The sequence below is a fragment of the Aquila chrysaetos genome, chromosome 16, assembly GCF_900496995.4.
Source record: "Aquila chrysaetos chrysaetos chromosome 16, bAquChr1.4, whole genome shotgun sequence".
Lineage (NCBI taxonomy): Eukaryota > Metazoa > Chordata > Aves > Accipitriformes > Accipitridae > Aquila > Aquila chrysaetos.
In genome coordinates this window covers 27,097,895-27,113,898 of record NC_044019.1, presented here as the reverse complement: position 1 = coordinate 27,113,898, position 16,004 = coordinate 27,097,895, and the positions used below count along the sequence as shown (strand labels likewise).

Genomic DNA, 16,004 nt, shown 5'->3' with positions numbered 1-16,004 from the left:
AAGGAGACATGCACCTCCTCTTCCCCAAGCGTTCCCTTGCAATATGCAGAGACTGAATTTACGGTAGTCCAGGCCACACAGAAGAAGGATAAACTAAGATGGTAATCTGTACCTTAGAACACTTCCCACCTGAGTTTAAAGCTTCCTCAGGCGTAATTCAGCCAGTAGGCGTCCCCACTGCACTCCAAATAGGGCAGAATAAAATTCATCCCTGAAGTAAGCCACATAGTTCAGTCTCTCTCCGTTTGCAACACTGATGGCATTTATTCTTAGCTTTATACCACGAGGGTTGATGCCCCAGAAATACACAAGCAAAACCAAAATAAACATCACAATCACAGACTTCCTAAAACTACTTTAAAGTCAAGTCTTAGGCACTTTTCACAACAAGTACAAGATTCAGAAGATGGATCGTTTCTGTCTACATAGCCCTTCGTGACGTGTTCATTTGCTTTTCTGCCAGGGAGCTCGATTTGTTACTTTGCTAGAATTTTTATGAGTTTGGTAGCAGTTTTCTAAACAAAGCCTAAGAATTAAGGGACCAAATGTATCTTTAAAGTACCAAACTGGAGCTGCTCAGATCACCCAACACAAACTTCTCCCCTGGCAGTATTGGCTCTTGCACCAAAACAGAACAAAGAAACTTTCCAGACACAAAGAGGCAGGAAAAGTAACAGTTCCAGTTACAAAGAAAGATTTAAGAGTCCCTACACCATAGTTCTGATCTTAATTTCAGATCTGAAGATGCTGACATATTTGAAAGACCAGCAATCTGGCAAATAATCAATCTTCTACAGAGACTCTTGTTTTAATTATGAAGATACAAGTAACCGAGAGCATGAGTTGATTAAGTCGCCTGGGATTGTGACTATTAATAAATTTAAAAGAGAGCTGCTTTACTTGATGTGCTCTTGATGGCCGGATCCTTTCACAGTTTTAGCTCCCCAGCGCTGTTCTTTCTCACTCACATCGTTCTGTGAAGGACACACACAAAAAGAGTTAAAAACCCAAAGATTTCACTAGTTACTTGCACTTTACAGTTCATAGCAACACCCTTCAGCAGTCGGTGAGGTCAGAAGAGTTAGAAAAGCAGTTAATACCACCCTCGCTTCTCTTCTGCTGTGAGCCCTGTGCTTTGTCCCCTGCCGAAATGCACAGAGCACACGTTCAGCCCCAAGAGGCTTCTGATTCTTGATGCATATCTCTTCCATACAACTTCCCTGCAGTACCCAGCCAAGACAAGGTAGTTTTGTTCATCACTCACAAGCACAGAACACTTAATTCTCTCTCCTTCCAGGAATATGCTCCTATCAGTTTATTTTGCTGAGATATAGCCCCCGTCCTGAAGAATTACTCTTTAACATGTTACGTAAGACACTTCTGCCAAATCAGTAAAATTCAAAAGCCATACCACAAAATCAGGATCTGTCTCCCAGTCATCGGCTCCGTCATCCTGATTGACAGAAATGGTGTGGCCTGCAGTAGCCTTCCACATCTGCAACACCATCATAAGAAGCACTGTCACACTCCAGTTACGTGTCAACTCAATTTATATTACGTATAAGCTGAGGGAGACAGAATCCAAAATTCCCAATACAGTATGTTATTTAACCACATAAACAGAAGCTATATTTGCAGTGAAAGCAGATTTGACCATTGGCTCTCAGGCTGTCTTCTCAAGCTGGTCTGAAAATCCCTTTTAGTTTTCTTATTGGCACTGCAAAAAGGTTAGGAGCAATCGCTGACATAATTTCAAAGAGAACAAGGAAGTCTTTCCTTGCCCAAATTAATATGTGTCTTTTCTTTATTCGCTGCACTAAAAGACTTCTCTTCAAACAGGTCTCCAAACCAACATCCACTTTCGAAGACTGTCGCTAATTCTAGATTTGATGCATATATTTAAGGCATAGGAATAGTTGGTTTTTTCCCAGCCATTACTAATGATGAGCATAATATTGTTTATTAGGCAGTATAACCTACATGTTTCCTCTGTTGTGCAATGAGTTTCAGCATTATGAAAGAAATCCAAACAACTGTAAGAATTTGCATGCAATCTAGACATTAGTCCACCTGCCTGCAACAACAGAGTACAAGAGCTACTGCGTTTCTCAGATAATCGCTTCTGAAATATGTAAGCAAACTCAAGTATCTTGTCTGACTTTCAGGAGAAACGGAGGATGAGTGCTGGAGTACTGACAGCAGGAAGCAAAACTCATAAAAAGGGAACCAATAACATCTAGAAACAACATTCAACACTTTTAAGTGGCTAATGATTTTGGGCATCTCACTTTCTGGAAACCTTATCCCCTGTGGAGTATCAAGTTGGACACTTTTAATTAACACTTTGGAACGTGACTAGTGAGCAGAATACCTGACCTGCCTGGTGATAGTGGCTGTATTTTATACCCTTTATTCTAGGTAAATCAAAACAAATAAATTCTAAAAAGCAAAACAAAAACAACAAAAAAAGTTTTCTGCTCTCCCAGCTTTTTCAGGTACATGAGTCACAGGAAGGACTTATTTTGTTCATCACTATTCCACTAGAGTTCAGTTCTTTAACACACCATCATTCTGTCTGCTTACCTTTATATTTCTAATTAAGGATAGATTATAAGGATGATTATCATGGACTATTTCATTCACACAAGCATAATCCGGTAGGCGGAATGAAAGCTCCCTTTTAAATGAGTAACTAATAACCCATAGGTAAAGTGCACAGAAGAAAAAAAAACACTGCTTGCTCTACAGCCTGACAGAATAAGCTGATGAGCCAGTTTTACAGAACGTTTCAGAAATTTCAGGACTGGTAACAAGAATGAGAGCAACTGAAAAATTGATTGTCAAACACCAAGGTAGCAAATGACAGAGTGGCCTAGAAGGAGGGTGTAAGAGCAGAGCAGATGACATCCTGACAAAGTAGTAGAACGCTTCCCCTTCTGCTTCTTAGGTCCCCCATCTCCAAATTCCTATGGCAATTAAGGAACTAGCATTTATTAAATTACTTAATATCCAGAAAACTTATCAGACTACATATTTATAATAAAAACTATTGGAAAGCGGAACCAAACCAGCTCAATAATGAAACTCAACGTGGGGTCCAAGTTCTAACTTTGTAACCAAACACAAACCCACAGTCATTCCTAAGAGGGACAGCTCGTATCCCTGCCTCCGTGTTCCACCACGCTGCGTGCTGTGCGAGTCTTTTAGAAATGGAATTCAGGTGACAAGAGCTGAAGTGCAGGTATACATGGTTACTCTATATATTTCATGCAAAACGCAGCTTTTTTTCTCCAAGTACTTGGGTCCTACATTCACTTGACTGTTTTGTTTTGCTTTGTGGATTCAGCTGCGCTAGGACATTTAAAAGAACAAACCCTAGATCCTTAAGTCCAGATTTCTTTGCTTCCTCCTCAAACTCTCACAAATGATAATGAAGGAAAGAGGGATTTCACACGCACGCACACCGTTAGAAAACCCAGAATCCACATTTCTTCCTAAATTACGCACATAAATGCCAACATCCTTCCACGTCTCAACCCTGCATTCTATAAAGCAAATTACAAAAGGGACCAAAGCAGCCTAGTAACGAGGGACCTCAGTCAAGACCTCCGACTGCTGGTGGGGAGCAAACAGGAATAAGCCTGGTTTCCGCAGCAGCTTGTTATTCTAGCATCTCTTCCAAAGCAGAACGTGGAGAAATATGATCTATTTGTGAGTCACTGACTCACATGGTCAAATTTCTTAAGGAAAAAAGAAAACGCTACGGTTCAAATGCAAACTGAGGCTAAATATATGCTTTGAATTTAGCCGGCCAGCTTTGCTCTTCACGGCTGTTATGACTAATCAGCAGTCACAGCATCCTACCCAGCACCTTTAGCGGCACCCTGGGGAAGTCCCCTCTTCCCCGGGGCCTGCGGACAAACTCCTGGAAGGAACAAAGAGGGATGCCAACGCTTCAGACCCAGTCGCAGCACAGCGGGCAAAGGGAACCGAGCGGCGGCTCTAGGCCTACGCCAAGGCTCGACGGCAGCCCCAGGCGCTCATCCTGGCCTGGCTACCTGCTGGGGACCCGCGGTCGCCCCGGCAGCTTGCCGTTCCCCCTTGGCAGCACCGGAGGAAAAGGACGTTCAGGGGGACTGCTGTCTTCTCTGAGGGGGCGAGGGTAATCTCCAGCCCGACCTTTGGAGGCCGTGGCGCGGCTCACCCCGTTTTCCCCTCACTGCCGCTGCCTTCTCCCCAGCTCCCCCCCCCCCCCAGAGTCCTACAGCAGAAGCTTTTTCTTCTTTTAAGTCACCAGCTGTGGGGCCTTTGAGCTACGGGCAGCTTCAGGGAGTTTAAAATGAAAAAAGAAAAAAGAGTGAGTCAACGTAAAGGCTCGGCCTTTCACCAGCCCAACGACCGGCTTGCCCGGCGAGGGCAGCGCCCTCCGGCCCCCTCACAGAGCTGGGCGGGAAGAGGGGCCGGGGGAGAAGAGCCCTTCGCCGCCCCGCACGGCGGACGGGCCTGCGGTTAGAGGCCGCGCACTCCCCCGGGGACAGCCAGCCAGCCAGCCAGCCACCCGCCCGGGCTACCACAGCCCTCCCCGCCGGGGCTCCCCCGGGGCCGCCCCGTTCGAACCAGCGACCAAAACGGGACGGAGGCGGGGGGGGGGCGAGCTCCCTCCGACCCCGACCCGCCGCGCTTACGCTGGCGCCCGCCGCTGCCCTGGCTCCCCGCCGGTGCTTCCCGGGCTGATCCTGCTGCAATTTCCGCTTCTCCCGAGCTCCCACTTCCTCTTCCCGCCCGGCGGGGCGGCTCCAGGTGGGAAACGGACCCGCCCCGGCGGGCGGTGCTGCCCCGGCCGCCCGGTTCCCCGCTGCGGGGAAGGCCGCTCCGCCGCCGGGGAGGGCCGCGGGCAGAGCCGGGGGAAGCGGGACGATCGACATACAGCGCTGCTCCAAGTCACTCAAACAAAAAAAAAAAGAATGTATTTTTAAATCCATGCTGTCGCCGCTCCTTTCCCTGTTTCGTAAAAGCGCTGGGGAGGAGTAGATGACCGAGCGCTACCGCTTCAGAAATGCGCTGTCAGGAGTTTAAAAATGGCTACGGCAGAATTTTGAAATTTTTTTTTTTTTTTTTTTACATCTTAATACTCACTTTTGCACCGCCACGTTTGGGAAATTGCAACTACCGTCGTCTTGAGGGGTTTCCTTCGCTTGTGGGCAAAAGGTTCACATGTGACTGTTCACAGGGTATCTAAATTAAACAGATGCCAGAAGGAAAATAATTGGGTTTTGAAACGCAGCCTTACTACTTTAGGAGGTATTTGTTCGCCCACTATTACTGTGTATCTTTTGGAGGAGGGGAAACACTCTAAGGAATGACAGCTCTAGCGAAAAATATTACAAAGAAATACACAAATTCAATCTGTAATAAATGGCAAGATAAAAAAATCCAGGTGAACCAGTTTCACAAGTTTTGGAGAGAGGAACATGACTCATTCCCAGTCTTGGTGGGACAGCTACCTCCAGTCACCTAAAGCCAACCACAGTCACTTCACAGTGTAAATAGGCTCAATTATTTTCTTCCTGTATTAAGCGTAGGGCAATTTACCCTATAAACTGAACACAGCATATTTTAAAAATTGGGCTAAACTCACTCTTAAAAAGATGTCTGCTAGAGAAGAAAGCAGGCTCAGAGAACCTTGATCCTTTTGGCATTCCTCCTGGCTCAGCTGCTGTGCCCTTTGGCACATTTACAGGTAGGAATACCAACCATATTTACATATCACTTTTCATCCATCCATTCCTACATGCCATATAAAACCATGAGGCGCTGCTACCTAAATTAGACTACAATTTCTTTTTTTTTTCCAAAATTACTATTAAAAAAATGAAATTAATAAAATCTAGAATAACTTCGAGTTTAAGCAGTGCACCAAAACTGCAACCCTGAAAATGGAATTATCAAGATGTGAAAATGCTTTCCTTTTAAAGGCAAAGTAACTCTTTAATTTCAACAAAAATATCACCCCTCAAACATTATGTTGTGTCAATTTTTATTTACCTGAATATTAATTTAGCTGCCCCTCCCTCCCAATCTTTAGTGTACCCAGTTCCAAGCATAAATTCCGCTTTGAACTACTTCACATGTGCTCTGCTCTGGGTTTTGGCATGATAAATCACTACTGTCCATAAGACAATGCAAAAGCAACTTCTCGTCTTTTAATTTACAGAGATGAAGTAAGTTACAACATCTGTTTTGAGATTCCCTGCCCTCTAAACATGCAAAATTGCAAGTTTAAAGTTCTCTCAGATAATTCTACCATCTCCTTATTGCAGATAAAACATGTACTTTATAGCACTCTTTCCAACTAAAGCCTTTAAAGGCATTTTGCAATTTACAAAAAGTTGTATTAACCAAGATTTATTTAAAGATTACAGTAACATACCCATATGCCTTTTACACATGCACTTGCATGTTTTTCTTTCCGGGGGGGGGTTTATTAAAATTGAGTGAGAAGTGTTTTTCTCTATTTCTCTGAGATAGCTTTGCTGTATAATTCAGAAGGAAGTCAACACACAGTTTTGCCAGTTCGTGAAAGCTTTTTCTATTTCACTCATTTATTCTAGCTCTCATGTCAATTCCATTGTTCCATAACAGTTAAGGTTTTACAGCCTTAAAATAATAAACGTATTTTATTTTCACATTTTACAAGTCTATTCCGCGTTGTTTTCACTTTTGAGAAGCAACAATACATGACTTTGAACACCTACTATCACATCAGTGACCAGAAACGTCTATGCAATTTTCTTCTAAACAGTGAAGTTTAGCTGAACAAGTGAGTCAGGATCTCCTTCTGCAGTTTCATTTTCGCTTTTTCTAGAAAGATAGATTCTCTGAAAATATAAGAGACTGCAAATGATCAGATAGCAACTCATATAGACAAGCTAGACAAAGAGATGCATTATTGAACAATGTTTAAAGCATCAATCACAATATTTCTCCATTCCATGCATTCCACATCCTGCTGTTGATCTAGAGGACATGATGAAATATGCTTCACTACTGCTTCAATTATTCTGTCACTTTTTCCTTCTGTCTTCTCTTCTACACAAGAAATGGGTTACAAATATATTAAAATTGACATAAACAGCCCTATTGTGACCCAATTTTGTATTGGTTCCTTTGACTCCTACATTTCTCCCCAAATACCACTACGGTCATAATCTCATTTTATTAACAAAGCAACTGTTGCTGCTATATAGAACAGCACTTCAATCTTCATCACATGGACCAGAATACACTGAAGTTGTGTGATAGCTTTTGTTACTATTTTTAAAAGTAAATCATAGCTCTAACTATGAGCAGAAGTAGGCAATAAAGCAGTTTTCTTTGGAAAACTGGTTTTCAAAAACTGATTAACGCATGTGAACTTGAACTATTCCAAAGAAAATGTCACATCTAATGGAACATTTTTCTACTGGAGAAAAGTCATTTGAAACAAGGTCTACAGGGCAGCAAACAATCATTAAGATGCTTTATTGACAATATCCACTCACCGCAAAAGTATCTGCCTGCATACAATTAGATCTTAGCTTTTCAATAGTGTTTTATTGGCAGTGGAAAATGCATCAGTACTTTATTGAAAGAAAGCAATAAATAATACTGTGATAAAAATAGTTCAAAAGTAGACTGTACATATTGTTACATAATCTGAAAATACACAAAAGATTAATAGAAAAAACAGGAACAGTAACAATGAATTTCAGTTTTACAAGCAAGTTAAAAGTGGAAAACAAAATAAGAAAAAAGACATGCTATATATATTGTTGCATAATAAATAATGCACCATCTGAACAGATCCTTGCTGGCTTTTTAATATGCCATTTACAAGTGTTGGATACATTTGCTACTCATACAGTCCAAAATGGCTACAACCATCAAAATTAAAGTCCAGACAACTCTTTAGAACAAGTTTACAAAACACAAAAGATGACTTACATAAGAAAAGTAAGGCCTTTATTAGAAGTTGCACTGCTTTAGTTTTCAGCCCATTGTACCTTCATGTTTCACTACTCATTTGACATGAGACTGCAGTGCTTCATGATTGGTCCATTAAAACTAGTTTCACCAGCATCTTTCCACAAGTGTTTTCAATCAAAAAGATCTAGGACAAAAACTCTCTGTGGCCTGTGGGCTATGACCAGGAATTATTATGAAGTCTATCTTCCTCAGTTAAGGAAAAAAAACGAACAAACAAAAAAAACACCCAAAAAACAACCAGGTCTTGGTTTATGGCTTGTTTTCAGTCACTGTGAAGATACGCTATACAAATACAGCAGAGAGTGTTATGACTGAGTCAATCACTTCTAAAACGTGTTCCGTAGTGTTATAGTTCCTCTCAGCTTTTAAAACAAGTTATATTTTAAATAAAGACAAATTCCCACTACTTGAGAAATCCTCTTTGTGGAAAGGTACAGTTCTGAAAAGAAGAACAATCATGTACCATACCTTCTACAACAACATATGTTTACCTGAAAAAAAGTTGGACTTGTTTTCAGATCTAAGCTAACATTTTCAAAAGACAAAATATATACTGCTTGGTGTCATGATACTTTTACAAAGGTATTAAAATCCTTTTCACCTTCAGTTTCATTATTAAAAAACAATGATAATTACAGTAACTGCATAATTTACAAAACCCCTATATTACTTATAGGGACATATACATACAAGCATTACAGTACATTCAGTTGGAAAGACTAAAATTAGAATAAAAATCAGCAATGATTTGATTTGTAGACTGAATAGAAACAGAAAAAGTAAGTAACTATATAAATGAGAAGTCACATAAATATAAGAAACATTTAGATTCTAAAATATTTTCTCTATAGTACTCATGAATTTATTTGCTAATTAAAAACTCTGTAATAAAATATCTCAAAGTGTCCATTTAACAAGTATTAACAGGTTAAGGGTTCCAAATGTTCAAAATGCTGCATATCACCGGTAGAAATAGTGTGGGTAAACTGTAAAAACAACAACAAAACAAAAAACACACAAAAAGAAAAAACAAAAAAATTCCATTAGCAGTTTTTTTAAAAACATTTCATTCTACGTTTCTCACAAACAGCTCAGTAGTGTAGCAGTCATGCATTGAATTATTGCCATGCCATGACGTATACAATTTTATTGCCTTCTGTAATCTTCAGCTGCAACACAAAGTACAGCACATGAGGTAAAATATTTCTACTTCCTAGATTTTTATCCTAGGTCATCTGACTGTAGAAAATCCTGGAACGGTGGGGAGAATTTGGGGGAGGACAAGACTTACAACTCCAACGTCTTGAAACTAAAAAGATTTTAAGATAGCCCTGAGATTATGAACTGACAGATCCACATGATCCGAGTTGCTACGTGCAAGAATTTCCCTTCTCAACATTTCATACGTAAGAACTCTTTGGAACTAAACTTGTATATGCAAAAAGGTTCAGTATTTGAAGAAAAGGCAGCCAATCCCTACAAGGTAGGGATGTTACTGGTAAGAAGGGAAAGAAGCTGTAAAGCAGAAGAGACAGGCAATTTATAGCCCATAGAAGATACCAGCTAGCAACAAAAAGATTCACTGGATTTTTTTTTTTTTTTAAATGCAATATAGTAAAAAAAAAAAAAAAAAAATCTAGTTTCCAGACTTGTTTGCAAAACGAGAAATACTGTTCCACGAGAAATTACACCAGAGGCTGCTGAAGAAAAATCATTCATAAGCCAGAATACATGTATTTTGTGCTAAACACCCTTAAGTTATCAAGCTGCGTTATTGTCAGCACTGCTCACAGCTACTCAAATTTAGGCTGCAGGTAGCTAAATCCAACCAGACAGCCTAAGCAATCACAGTGGCATGAAGTATCCAAGAATTGGAGAACTATGCAATTACCCCTATAACAATTCAATATTGAAGTATATTGTAGTGGGATAACTTTGACCAAGCAAAGACTCTGAAAGATCAATAATCTGAACTGCAGTGTCACACACTAAATTATTTTTTCCTTTACATGCCTAATTTAGTTCCCTTCCCTCCTCCCCACTTTCACTAGTCATTTCAGCCAACCTTTGATTTCAACACTTTCTACATAGCTATTTAGCATGGGTCCTTTCTGAGGCTCTTTAAAAACAAACCCTCAAAAGAATACAATCTTTACAAAAGTAAATATTTAAAACACTCAGTCTTCGTTGTAGGAAATAATCTCCAGATTTTCAATATAACAATCTGCCCTGAAAACTTGAAACAGTTTCATAACTGTGTAAATTCACTGTATTAAAATACCTGACATTTTATTTCATAAATAGCTGCTTTACTATTATACCTATCAACTTTACTCACCAGGAGAAGGCTTTAACAGGAGTAGGTCCTTACTGTAGCAGAATCCAATCTTTGTGTTCCTGATACACTGCCTATTTCAAGAAGCATGGGAAGACATGCAGAACACAGCATGCATGTTAGTTTTAAAAAAAAAAAAAAAAACACATCACAGCAATGTGATTACAGCTACTGTACTCACCCAACTCTAAGGCTACAAGTTAGAAAAGCAGAATTTATTTTACAGTTTATATATTAACCACTTCCAGTTTCAGTGGCTAACAAAAAGAATTCTAAGAAAATCTGCATGCCAACTAGGACACAGAAATTGGCAAACGTAGTTTTATAAGTAATTTGTTTTCTATTTTATATATTGTGTATATATTTTTCTGGTTTTCTATATCATGAAATGAAAAGGGTTTCTACATGGTAAAGGCTTCACTTATTTTAACTTACAGAATTTTCCACATGAATTCTGGAAAATACTTTGTGCTAGTGACAATACTTAAAATTTAAAACAGCTCACATTTTAGAGAGTAACATGAGAGGCAAAGGTCGTTTCTTTGAGCTTACTCATAAATACAATTTTCAGAACCTGAGACAACTCTGACAGATTATGCGGAAGTTGCTCATCCTGTCTGTTCCAATTAAATACTTTTTCCATTTCTTGTGTTTTGTAAAACAAATTCAAGTGAAAGTTTATTCTCATGGTACCAAAGAGACTGTTTTTAAACAGACAAGATACCTCATGTAACAGGTGATCAACCTCCACTTCCAGGTGGGGTGTTTGGGTTTTTTTTTTTAATACATGTCTCTGTGTGTGCGCACATGCACACGTGTACATATAGATCGTTAAGTACACAGCCATGACTGAAGTAGTGATTTCAAGTACGATCAATACTTAAGTGACCACTGCAGGGGCGGTAATGCACCTTTTATTCAAGTTTTAATAATCTCAAAATTATCTGACAGAGTTTACTCACATAATTTTTGAATGTATTTTACTGCATCTCAGAAGTGGGACTTACATTGATCTAATTGCTGCTAATTAGAAATTATGCATCACGTGATTAGAAGACTTCTACTAAAATGTAATTTTATTTTCCTAGTTTAACATAAATTTGTTTCTAACTATAATTCTCATTTTATTATTCCAGTGAAGTAAAAAGAAACTCCACATCTATTACAGCTTCCTGAAATTATAAAGCACTCTATGGTTAAACACAGTGTTATATATACAACCATGCACAAGGCAGATGCTTTTATGCAGCAAAAAAGGTAATTTGAACTTAATTCCCCTGTAATTTCAAGCAAAAAAGTGCATCATGCTTAAAATAATACAAAATCAATACCATCAATCTGCATCTTCTTTGGCTGCATAGAGGGTGAAGACATTGAGGTTGTAACTCTGAAATTTGCAGGAAGAGTCTCTGCTGATCCAGCAGCTAAACCTCTTATGTCCTTTGGTCTAAACTTCTTTCTCCATGAAGGTGCTCTCCTAAAGCTCTTATCATCATCCTGTTATATTGATAAACATCATTAGCAATTCAAAAAATGTAGGATTGTTACTGACATTAAAAGGATTACTGACATTCTTAAGTAAATGTATCACCGCTGAAATGAGTTGATTTTCAGAATGGTTCAGGTGCAACAGCAGCAGAGATCTTAATTTGCAACAATCTGTGTTCAGCTGCTAGAGTGTAGGTTCTTCAGCTCAGTAACTATGGAAATTCACGTGCTTGGCACATTTAGGAAAATGTTTTGTACTTCAAATGTTTGTACTTTATGATTTGCAGTAATTCGTAAGTGTCACATCACTCATTCTTAGGGGATATGAAGAGTGGAGCAGATCATAAAAGCTGCTTTGGGAACACTGACATATAGAGGCTTAGTTCGAACAATTGCTTTTAACCTTCAATTCTGTCTTACAGGAATGATGATACAGCTATTGTGCTTTCTCATACTACAAATTACAGGAAGTGACAGTGAGGAAAAAAAAGTAAGTGTATTAAAAACTATATTGCTGTGCAGTGTATTAAAAACTATATTGCTGTGCAGTGTTTTGCTTAAGCACTTAGGTAAACTTAACTTGTAATTACCCAGGTGCATTTTCCCCCCATTAATACATCTGCATCTTTGAAGGAATATTCCACTTCAAAAACACAACAGTTTAAGTCCCACTTCCAAAAATATCTTTTGCAGTGAAGGTATTGTGTCAATGCAAATACACCCATAGTGCATCTCCATTTGCCAGCCTCACCTTTAGAAACAGTTTGATCCTTTGAATGCCATTTTACCTAAAATTTATCCCCTTTTAGAATTAGAAGACAAGTATCCTCATTGTTTGAAGAGACCTTTGTGATCAAACTGCCCTGTGCTGCTAGAACACAGCAAACATCTGTTCCCTCAAAACTCCTTCTCTTGCAGTTTGAAATCACTAAGGAAAAATACCTTGGAAAACTATCAAGCTGCTTTCTGATGATGTTATTAAAACCTTAGTAGAGATGCATACTGAGAACAGAGCTGTCAGGATGTGCCACAGAAGGGATGCAACAAGTCCATTAGGCAAAAGATGAACAAAAAAACCAATCAAGGTCTGTCATAGCAGCCTCCTGCTTCAGCATACTGGTATATGCTTCACCTCACTGATCCAAAAGCCGTTTTAAGTCAGCACTTTCACACTTCCCCTGTGCTCTTCCTCACACCAACTTAAATTAGAGCAACTTAAAAGGTTAAAGATGTAACACTCTCTCCTTTATACTATGGGTTCACAGGGTCTACAAAAGTCTCACACCTAGTTTGTTGGTTTTCTACTCATCCATTTGAATGAAGTTTATACACTGCAAGATCACAGACTGCCCAATAGAAATTACTCTGATGTGCAAACATACCTGGTGGTCATCTATACCAGGATCAACAGATATCAACAACAGATATTAACAACACAAGCTTTCTTGAAAGACACTTGAAATTATTGGAAATACTGCTCGTTAGGACAAAGTTTTGAAGCATGGTATACAGTGCCTTTATTATAGCTTGTTCATCTGCAACACTGGTCACTAATTTTCCCACATTTTGGATAGAAGATGCAGCCCAAAGTGCTGCTATTAGATCTTAACCATGCAAGCTACAGAAAACAAACTTGCAAATCATCTCAATACTTTCATATTCAACGTTATCTTACCTAAATACACAAAAATTGCCATATTCAAAAACTTTCCAAGACAAAGAATTTCAAGTTAAGATTTCTGCCACTATTCTGTCATAAAAAGCTTAAAGAGGTTCAAGCTAAATTCTTTCACGTAACAGTTCTGATAAAGTTCCCAGTACCATAAAATGGGTCAACAGCTCAAGTAACTTACTTCATCAAGTCTTCTGTCAGTGCCCAAAGCAAGAAGGTTATTAAATTCCCTCTCCAGAACAGCACGAGCCTAAAGTTTGTAGTACGAAAGAAATGGAAGTTAATTCCAAAAGATTAGTAATTAGTAACCTATAGTAATTTTTAAAATGTAATATAACCCAAATTGTTTAATACCCTCTTATCAGATTAATAAACATACTTAGTACATGAAAAGTTAATTTCAGATTAATTTATTTAAGTTGTAACTTATTAAAAATTTAAGGAAGACTTAACAGCTCCCCATTCCCTTTGTTGTAATATGAAAATTCTTCATTTCTGCTTCAAACTTAATTATTTCAGAATAAAAACTAGCAAACAATAAAACTGATGAGTTTTACACTAATTGTTGTGAAGATGGGCTATGAGGAAAACATTCAAACAATATCTTTTGTTCAAGCAAATTTATCAACCAGAATTGTTACTAACAATTAGAAAACAGTAAGAAAAGCATAGTTCTATGTTTTTCTCTTACAGGATAATGGACAGCTTTCCATTTCTAAAGTTTCTAGAGCTGGGAATAGAAAGACAGGCACTTACCTAGAAAAAAAAACAGTCAGTTCCATTTTTAACCTTCCTAGAGGGGAGAAAAACCCTATCAGCCATCAAATAACTCCTTCTTGCTTACCTGTGTGTTTTGAGTGGGTATTTGTAATAAGAGAGCTAATGCATTGTAATCAAATGATTCATCTAAGGCCACAAGTGCACCATGAACTCCGCTCTCTATAAGGTTATTCGCGTATTCTTTAAGACCAATGGACACTACCCAATGGATCATTCTTTCATTGCTCCAGACAAGGACATCTATGCAGAAAAAAAAAAAAGTTGCCCAATTTATATGACACACTTTTCTGAACAAAGAAAACAGAGTCCTTTCTTGATCTGTATGCTGGTGTCAAGACTGATTTTCACATATACACAATTCATCATAAATTCTGTTAAGTAGTAGCCCTCAAGGAATTTTGTTATTTAACATTTAGGTTGCGATCTAATCTGCCCCTGCCTTTTTGGTGTGCATGGAATGCTCTGAATTGGCAACAAAACTTCATGCTTAAGACTGCACTGCTCCGTGTTCGATCCTTTCCATATAGTGGTTTTCCTTGCACCCAGAAGGAATAGTCCTTGCTCAATCTCCTCTCTCTGCCTAGAGGGAGGCTGCAGTCACAGTTAGGAGACAAGTTCAGCTGGACATAGTGTTCATGCAGATGGGGAAGACAGGGTCTTCTATTTTACACAGCCACTTAGGGGCTTGGACCTCAAGCAAGACAGATTAAATATTTTGGGAAAAAATTTTACTACTCAAGAGAAAAATCTTGTAGCAGTTTCTCATGCACTTCCTACTGAATTTGAACAGAAAGCTTTATTTATTATTGTTTAAAGCTTTATTATTTATTAGTTTTATAATCTTGTCTACCTTTAAGTTCTGAAGGTGTTCAATTTAGTAATGCAGACTTACCTTCAGCTTGTGTATGCATACTACTGCACCCTTCCACAATCATAAATTTAAAGTGGAAAGTAAACATATTAGAAGTTTGCTGGAAGGCATTTCATACTGTAACAATTCAACAATCAGTATACTCTTATCTTCGAACTTTTTCAAGTAAAAAACATTGTAGAGCAGCATTTACAGGTTCAGCCCAAATGTCAAAAACTATGTTTGTACAAGTACGTTTTTTTTACACTACTCAGGAATGCCTATACCAATTGAACTGTTATGACGATCCACAGCATGTTTCTGGCTTGTGTCAACTAGCATTCTTCCCAAACAATTCCCAGGAGGAATTGAACAGTTATATGTTCCAAGGAGCTACGCCCTATAGGCAATAGATGCAGCCATACCATTTAGGAGGCTAAAAAAAGCCTACCAGCCACAACACAGGCTTATTTCATGCCAGTTAGTTGCAATTCCTGGGAACATTCTCAGGCACAATTAGTAGAATAACCACCAAAGGGTATCAACACTTTAAAAGGAAAGGGGAAGAGCAAGCATAGAGCCTTCTAAGCAAATTCTGTACAAGGCAACCCTGAAATTTTAGTCTAAGATGTCAGAAAAGACTTCTGGTATTAGACAGGGGACAAAATTTCTATGGGAAAAATACTGTGAAAACCTTCATTCTCCTAAAACATTTAGTTTTGTTTCAAACTTCAGAGCAGTAAGAGTTTCAAAAATGTCTGCATTTGTAGCACATCTCTGCATGACTGAATGATTTAATTATGTGTTTCATGATTCACTGTTTGGGTTCTGCATCCAGACACATCTCCTCTATT

At 38.7% G+C, this 16,004-nt stretch overlaps 2 protein-coding genes across 20 annotated transcripts in view; both read right to left on the bottom strand.

Annotated features, from left to right (window-relative positions):
* Positions 1–4,790, bottom strand: part of CTTN (cortactin) — a 28,011-nt gene extending 23,221 nt beyond the window's left edge. For 2 of the 7 annotated variants that reach the window (XM_030039377.2, XM_030039383.2), the window contains exons 1-4: positions 4,667–4,776; positions 3,183–3,190; positions 1,412–1,495; positions 901–974 (exon numbers count right to left, since the gene is read on the bottom strand). In XM_030039377.2, the coding sequence (XP_029895237.1) occupies positions 901–974; positions 1,412–1,495 (158 nt within the window). In that variant the 5' untranslated portion in view covers positions 3,183–3,190; positions 4,667–4,776. Of the gene's footprint in view, positions 1–900; positions 975–1,411; positions 1,496–3,182; positions 3,191–4,666 lie in introns of all 7 variants that reach the window. The other 5 variants (XM_030039381.2, XM_030039380.2, XM_030039378.2 and 2 more) reach the window with 5 other exon arrangements.
* Positions 4,791–6,577: 1,787 nt separating this feature from the next.
* PPFIA1 (PTPRF interacting protein alpha 1) overlaps positions 6,578–16,004 on the bottom strand; it is a 60,446-nt gene continuing 51,019 nt past the window's right edge. For 11 of the 13 annotated variants that reach the window (XM_030038997.2, XM_030039007.2, XM_030039008.2 and 8 more), the window contains 5 exons: positions 14,365–14,540; positions 13,702–13,770; positions 11,692–11,857; positions 10,364–10,434; positions 6,578–9,011 (listed from right to left, as the gene is read on the bottom strand). In XM_030038997.2, the coding sequence (XP_029894857.1) occupies positions 10,376–10,434; positions 11,692–11,857; positions 13,702–13,770; positions 14,365–14,540 (470 nt within the window). In that variant the 3' untranslated portion in view covers positions 6,578–9,011; positions 10,364–10,375. The remainder of the gene's footprint in view (positions 9,012–10,363; positions 10,435–11,691; positions 11,858–13,701; positions 13,771–14,364; positions 14,541–16,004) is intronic. The other 2 variants (XM_030039004.2, XM_041129169.1) reach the window with 1 other exon arrangement.